Source organism: Perca flavescens, chromosome 12 (assembly GCF_004354835.1).
Source record: "Perca flavescens isolate YP-PL-M2 chromosome 12, PFLA_1.0, whole genome shotgun sequence".
Taxonomy (NCBI): Eukaryota; Metazoa; Chordata; class Actinopteri; order Perciformes; family Percidae; genus Perca; species Perca flavescens.
In genome coordinates, this window is record NC_041342.1 from 18,440,498 (window position 1) to 18,448,618 (window position 8,121).

General features: G+C 40.2%; 1 protein-coding gene across 1 annotated transcript; it reads right to left on the reverse strand.

Moving 5' to 3' along the window:
* Positions 1–1,605: 1,605 nt before the first annotated feature.
* clul1 (clusterin-like 1 (retinal)) lies at positions 1,606–6,098 on the reverse strand. Its single transcript, XM_028594034.1, has 8 exons — positions 5,996–6,098; positions 5,503–5,651; positions 5,244–5,414; positions 3,858–4,296; positions 3,064–3,184; positions 2,742–2,964; positions 2,214–2,392; positions 1,606–1,943 (listed from the first exon to the last, which is right to left on the reverse strand). The coding sequence occupies exons 1-8, from the start codon at positions 6,096–6,098 to the stop codon at positions 1,928–1,930; spliced, it is 1,401 nt and encodes a 466-aa protein (XP_028449835.1). The 3' UTR covers positions 1,606–1,927.
* Between the last annotated feature and the right edge of the window lie 2,023 nt (positions 6,099–8,121).

Sequence of the window (8,121 nt, forward strand, 5' to 3'; positions counted from 1 at the left end):
TAAATGAGACATTTCCCCTCTCTCCTCAAATTTCTCCCCCTTTTTTATTTTATTCTACAACACAGTTCTTTGATACTGGAGTCAAGAGCTTTTGTGTGTACATGAGTTTGGTTTGAATATGTAGGTTGGTTATGTTTTTGATGTGACCAACAACTGTGGTTGAATTGTCAAGTATGTGCTGCGTCTGTAAAGCTTTGATTGAGGCGTGAGGTGAAGTAAATGAAAAGGTTTGTACTTTATGGATGAAAGAATGTACTGGGAGATCAAAGCAAGTGTACATACAGTATGTGCAAAAAGATGTATTTTCAGCACGTGTGATCAGGGGGGATGAATGAGAACATGAGAAGACCGCGTTAGAGATCCTACGAATTAGATTTAACACGGTCACTTGAATGGCAAATCACGTCGATTTTATTATGCTGTCAATTTATTATTTTTTTTTAAAACGGGGACTTGAAATCATAAAGAGGTGTTTTTGATAATATACAAGTGCGAGAACACTTTTCCTGTTGAACATTTTATAAATGTTTTGAAATGAACATTTCAGCTGTGAAATGTAAGTAAGTTTGAGTTCATTTCTGTCTAAAATTAGCATCTTGTCTTTTGTTTGGTGCACATTTCTTATTGCTGTAAAAGACTTAACATATTTCTCCTTATGTTGCACACATCTACAGTCTAACATCACAGTAGGTGAATTATCCCATGATAGATGGTCCAGGAATGTGTTACATCTATTAAATTCACGTCATCATGTAAATCATACATGCAGCTATATTACTTTCTGTTCTTCTCAGTAAAATCCCACCAAACATAACCAGACATAACATGCCTTCAATGTCCTTAGTTCCGTGTCTGCTGGAGGGAAAGTTTAATCCAAAGCCAACCACACAAAACGTCTTATTTTTTAAAAAGTCTTTTTAAATTTGTAAATTCAACTATGCAGTCAACCAGTGATGTTTCTATGGAACAGAAAGTCTCAAATGGTATTTGCCTGTGTCAAGCTCCCTTTTATGGTTTTCTTACTTTAATTCCCAGTTGTAGAGATGATGGATCACTTCTGGAGTGAAGGAAGTAGAACCAGACAAAACAAACACCTTGCACACACTGTGGTCAGGTCAGGGCTTTGGTGCTTTTATAGATGTTGAGAATCTAAAAGTCCAATAACAAGTTCTTAGAGGTACTTCCACTGTCTGTCCGGCGGCATGTGATGGGAAAGGCATCATCTTGTTGTCATTCAATAAGGAGTAAGCTTAAGGATTGGACAAAGATGTGAATGTTTTTTGTGTATTTCTTTCTGTGCATCAATCACAAGAAAATGTGTTTAGTCCTAAAGATGGGACTTGACGTAGTGGGGAGATAATGAAATTACTGAGTGATAACTAATGATAACTAATATGATTTTTGTACAGAAAAAATAAAGTTTTACTCAAAAGGGTTCCTTTAGCTCTCTTGTTTTTGACAAGCGACATTGATCCTCATTCAGACTCAGACCTGAGACCTCCCAAGTTTCGTGGTTCCCGTCTCGGACAACTCGGCCATTTAAGATTGAAGATTTATTTATTTTGATTAGGACAATGCACATTAATCAACAGAAGCTCAGTGAGACGTTTACGCAGCGCTGTGGAGATGGGTCTGCCAACGAGAGACCAGACCTGTACAAATCACTCGACTCCTCTTGTGAAACCTATGAGTTTCACTTTTTTTAAATTAAGTCACGCATTGTAATTTTTGTTTTAATTCAAGTACAACATTTGACAACAGGTACGATACATTTTCATCTTTTTACATTCAATACGTCATAATGATTGACATGGTTAAATTGTAGTGTATTTACATTTTAACAAGATTAGTCCTACGATACAGGAACACAATCTAGTTCTGTTCACAAAGAAAGTGCTGGTAGAAGTTTAGAAAAGGAGCAGCAGTTCTACTCATCCTCATACCTGTAACAAAAGTGAGAATACATTCATGTCAGAATTGTCATATAACAGCAAATGTAAGAATAAAACATTGCAACCAAAATTTAGAAAATAAAGCACACAGTTCCTTGAAGCTCAGTGTCTAATGACAGAATAGGACTTCTTTTGTTAAGAACATTTTCAGTAGGACAAAAGTAATTGGAAAGAGGTGATGGTGACTGCTGTCTCTGGTGAAATTCAACCATGATAGCAGGAGTGCATGGTGGTACAATGGAGGTAATTCATTATTCTCACCTGACCATCTCCTTGTACTTGTTCAGAGCCTCCTGGGCCACGTACTGGATGAAGGCTGGGTCCTGCAGCTGCATCGCCCCAGGAACAGAGAGGAGAAGTGGGGGAGAGTTCAGGATGTGTACCTCCACCTTGGTCTCAGTCACGGAGTCATTCTGTTCGTCCTGGCTCTTTGGCGCCACCTGCAGAGCGGAAAAAGTCATCTTTATTTTTATTTATTTTTCACCAACCAATGTCAATCTCCATTACTGAATATTGACTAAAATTACCCTCACCTATCTAAAACATATGTTCCTCTCCACTTGGCCTTTGTTTGTTTATTTTATATTTTAAGGATTTTATATTTGTAATGTGTAAAGGTTCCCAAGTTTGATTCATTTATCACGGACAGAGTTGAAAAATGTGAACATATTCTTTTAAAAATGTATCAAATGTCAATAATTACCCCCTGAAGACTTTTTTTTCTCTCCCTGTCCTAATCATGCACGCTGTTAATCTGCATTTTCATTCATTTCCTTCACTCCGCCTCACCATGGTGATTCGGAAGATGTTTTCAAGAGAGCTGCTGTTGCTCACAGCCGGAGCCACCCAGCTGAACTCGGACGCCATGTTGCTAAGCCAGTTGACCGTTTCATCAGTGTGCTGCTGGACAATAGACAGGATCTCGTCAAACTGCTCTTTGGACACATCCAGCAGCTGGGAAACCTCATCCAGCTCGACATGCAGCTCCCGGACACTGGGGCACTCTGGAGACAGGAGGAGGAGGAGGAGGAGGAGGAGGGGTCAGATGAGCTACTGTATGATGTCAGCTGAGGTAAACACAAACTGTGAGGGTGGTGGTGGTGCTTCACCTGTGAGCAAGGCCCCCTGGCAGGCCTCACACTGGTTCTGCAGCTGCCAGCACTCTGAGGTCTGTTTGCGAAGGTCTCGGCACAACTTCCTGTTTTGCAGGAAACGTGGGAAAATGTCCCTCCCTACACCAAAGAGAAAAGTGTTTGAACAATTACACTAGTGTTTTTTGTTGTTTGGCGTTGTGTTAAGATGTTTATTGTTACATGTAAATATTAGTGAAAAGCAACAAATGGCATCTCTGTAAACATATCCTCCAAATATGAAAAGTCACTGCATCTAAACTCTGGTTTTGGTGCAATATGTCTTAACTTGTAACTGTTAAGATTACATTACATTACTCTAAATGGACCATGAGTCTAATAATAAAGGCTATCTATCTATTACAGTTGCTGTGACTCAGCAGTTCACCACTATGTGCCGATGAAGCCAAATACTAGCAGGTTTTCATTCCACCCAATCATGCCAGCTGTTGATATTATAGATTCACACATACAACCTGAGATATCCAACCAAAGTCCTCCAAACCATACAACGATAAAGGTTTATTCCTACCCTCTAATACGACCCACAGGAGCGTTTTCCGTCCTCATCTAAACCAGAGCACGCGGTTTTAAACACGTAATACCGTCACAGATTGGTAAGGTTTCGGCATCCAAAACTACTTGGTTGAGTTGAGAAAAACATTGTGGTTTGGGTTCAAATTAGACGTTACTTCACTTCCGGTTAAACAACCTATGCGAGTGTTTTTCAGGGGAGGACAGTCTCAAGAAAACAATAACTGCTGCCACACACTACCTTTCTTCTTCTCTTCCTCTACTGCCTCGTGGATGTCATCAAACACCTGGGTCACCACAGCTCCAAACTCCTCCACCACACTCTTGCCAAAGTCGAAGAAGGAGTCCAGCACATCCTCCAGTCCCACCCCCTGCAGGAAGCCTGAGTCCCGGCTGGGGTTGTAGGGATCAGCGGTGGTCTCCTCCGTCAGGATGTCGCTGTTGTTCAGAAAGGCCCTCTGGAGGACTTTGTCCAGTCTGCTGCTCATCCTGGAGACCAGGGCGACGCTGCGGTTCACCAGCATGCCCACCTTGCTGGTCAGGCGGTTGAAGGAATCCTCGATGCGGTCAATCTCAGTGGCGGTTTGGTCAGGGCCCTGATTCACCAGGATGTCCCCTGCATCCATGCGAGGCTCACGGGGGCCAAAGCGCTTGGACACTCTGCGGAAGAAGTTCTCCACCTACAGTGTAAAAGGTAATGGAGTTTATTTAAAGGTCCCATGACATGGTGCTCTTTGGATGCTTTTATATAGACCTTAGTGGTCCCCTAATACTGTATCTGAAGTCTCTTTCTGGAAATTCAGCCTTGGTGCCGAATTACAGCAACTAGAGCCAGTCCCACAATGAGCTTTCCTTCTTAGTAGACATTTCTGTGTCTGTAGCTATTGAGGAGGAGAGAGGGGAGGGAGGAGGGGGGCAAGGTGGAGAGTGGGGGTGTGGCCTTGACCAACTGCCACTTTGCTTGTTTGAAAGCCATCATGAAGTGAATATTTTCATACCATGGGACCTTTAACTATTGTTTCAGAATGGGGCTAACCAAGATGATTACTGGGGATCAACATAAGAAGAATACAATTCTGCAACACACAATTATTTATATATATATATATTTTTTTTTTTTTACTTTTCTTGTTAAATAGTTCTTTCTCTTCAGACCTCCAAAAACTATTCAAATGAAATATACTGTGAGGCAAATGAAACAGTCTGTGTTTAGTTGAAGAGTTCACAACCAATAGAGTGACTAGGGGTCAAATAAGACATTTTAAGGAGCCACAAGGAAAAAAAAGTTTGGGAACTGGTCTAAAGGAAAATTATGATTGCAAAAGAACATGTATTACATACATTTATATTTACATAGGTGCAGCCATATTTAATCATTAATTGTACTACTGTCTGTTTTTCATTACAAATGCATACAGGTCATGAACACATGTTCCTTCATCTTATGTGTTGATGTAGTGTTTGCCTGAAATGGACCGCGAGATGACCAACTAAGCCAACCAATTTGATTCCAAAAAAGGTCATGTTTCAACTGAGGGACCATAGGCCTACACTTTTGTTATTTTTGGCAATGTTGTTCCAATATTTGAAAGTTAGAGTAAGAAAGTCAGCGCTGTAGTTTTCATACCTTGGCATGGAAAGCGCCAAATCCCCTGCGGCAGGTGGAGGTGTAGAAGGATTTGCATGCATCCTTCAGACAGGGGCTGCACTCCTCCCACTCCGACTGCAGGGAGTCTTTACACTGCTCCTCTGCCTCCTCCAGCTTCTCGGTCACCTCCTTAGCCAGTTGGTCTGCCCCCTGATGGCAGACAGGGAAGCATTTTCTATTTGCTTGCTTTTCTTTCTGTCCGCCTTTCTTTCATAGGAAAGGTTAACGTTGGTCTTACCTTCTTTTTGTCACTGCTGTGTCGGAGCGACTTCATGAGGTGTCCGTGCTTCTGCTCGTTCCTCCACATCACCTCCCTCATCTGCTTCACCCCATACAGAGCTCTCCGCACCTCCTCATCCACCAGTTTCTCGCCATTCAGCGACAACTCTGGGAGAAGGAGAAAAGAATGAGATTTAAATTTAAAAAAAATGTAAACACTTAAATTGACACATTATTCACAGACAAAACCAGAAAAACGAATGACTCTTCAAAAAATACTGCAGTGCGTTTTAAATGGCACTGGACAAAATTAAAAACACCCAAAACTTCAAAACAGCTGTTTAAAAAAAAAAAAAAAATAAAAGTCTACAAAATTAGTGTTTGTATGCCACTGTATTTACTGTATATTTCAGAAAAAAACTCCAAAAGAGACTTTTTTGCTGTGGGACTGCTGATCAAATTCTGGTACAATCTAACCAATCTAATCTGTGCTGACTATGGTGCTGACTCACGTTTTAAGGTGTCCTCCGAGACGCCTCTGGGTTGATCCTCTGGGGCAGAGTAAAGGACCCCCAGCGTCACCACCAGAACAACCAAACCGAGCAGAAGCTTCATTCTCGAGCTCAGTGTCTTAGAAGGTAAAAAACTCAGTCTGAAAGGACACGACAGGTACAGAACGCATTTACCTTATTTCAATATGGAAAGAAAAACAACAGGTGCTAGCTAATCTGATCCAGGAAGCTAATAGGATTTGAGTTTGAGCATGATTGAACATCAACAATCCTACTGTACATGGTCATAAGTAGGTCTGCCACTTGGCGGTGCTACACATCTGTCTGGACTTAAAAAACTACAGTCGTATGTTCCTAATACTTAGATGTTAGATAATAACTGGAGCAGGGACTGTTCATTTTAGTTGGTTAGACAACAAAAGATGTGTTTCAACAAAACCTTTAATAGTCTATGTGCAGTAGCTACATACAAAAAATCATATCAGATTTTGAATTTTTAAACAGGTTTCTGTGGCTTAAGGGTGTTGAATATGAGAGAATATTTAGGCCGCTAGAGTACGTAGTTACAGATTATGTTACAGTCCTATGTCATACTACATCTTATTCTTTGAAATGGTTTGCTGCACAATTTGAACTACACAAATACTGTAAAGGATTTCTCTTTCTTTTTTTAAACTTTGGTTACTGGGTTTTGCATGAATATACAATTGTGTAACCAGAGCATTTATAGGAAGTTTATATTATTCCCTTCATACAAAGACATTATAAAAAGTGACAATTGACATATTGCTAAACACCAAAACAACTTAAAAAGACTGAGAAAACTAGGATTCCTTTCTTTCCTTCTTCAGTGGACTCTGTTATTTATTAGACTGACTGATAACAGCCTTGCTCTTGTTTTGTACTTTAAGCGTTACCATTAAGAGGTCAACAGCAGGGGGTGAGACGCATAAGATACATCATAGGGCTCACTAAAACTTGGCAAGCTGTGTTTATGTCTGGACCATCTGCTGTGTCAGGAGCTGAGGCTCCATCATGTCACAAAAGCTGATATCATATTGTGTTTACATGTTAATTTGGTAACCAGTAAACAAGCGAAACTCACCTGCCCCAGTTCAGCCACACAAGGAGTTACACGAGTTGGCCTCCAGCAAGGATTTACAGTAAATGGGGATGTACTGGATGGGTTTAAGCTGCTGGTACAATCAGCTCTATTATCGCCTACTCACAGCATATCTAGCTGTTGTTTCTAACGGGCACATATAATGGATACATAAATGTATATTATAAATAAATGTAAAGGGGCACAAATTGATGAGACTGATGTTGCAGTAGACATCATAATCTTAATCCAAAGTATCCCTTTAAAGTAGCAAGGAAACATAAAGAGCAGTTCATATGATAAAACATGAATTTATCAAACTAATATAAACTATTATAACACCTTATCCTAAGAATATATCCTGATACTAACACAATACTCAATTCAACTCAATTTAAATCCAATAAAAGGGCCTAAAGTGACCATCACAACATACAGTATAAACTTACCAGTAGATGACTGAAGGTGCTTCTCCACTGGCAGGTATAAACAAAGAGCTCTGTGTGGACAGTAGGCGTGAAGTTTATATTGACCTGACCAGGTCTATTTGTGCTCTTTCCACTTGAGCTTCATCCCATTACAGTCTTTGCATGATGTCGATGCCTGTTAATCCAGCATTAACATGCTGCCAGAGAGGTTTGTTTTACGCAAGAGATTGCTTACTTATGTCAGACATAGGCTACTGTTCACACCAGGAAACATTCTTGATTTGATATGTGGTAACATGTCACACAAAACCAGTACAGAAGCCAATAACCTCTCTCTACACTTATTATCATTTGATTAAAATACAGAAAGGTTCAATTGTATACCACAGGAGGGAAATAAATTAGATATTTGTCATACTGTCTTTCAAAACAGTTACTATTTCTGCCAAATATATTTCTGTTAAAGATGAATAAAAGACTCAATATATTTTTTAATTAAAATGAGCTACTATTGATTAAACCTGGTAAAAAGAGCTGTTTACTGGGGCGGCCTCTGGCTCACCCAGTGGGAGCATTCGCCCCATGTTGGCTGGGTC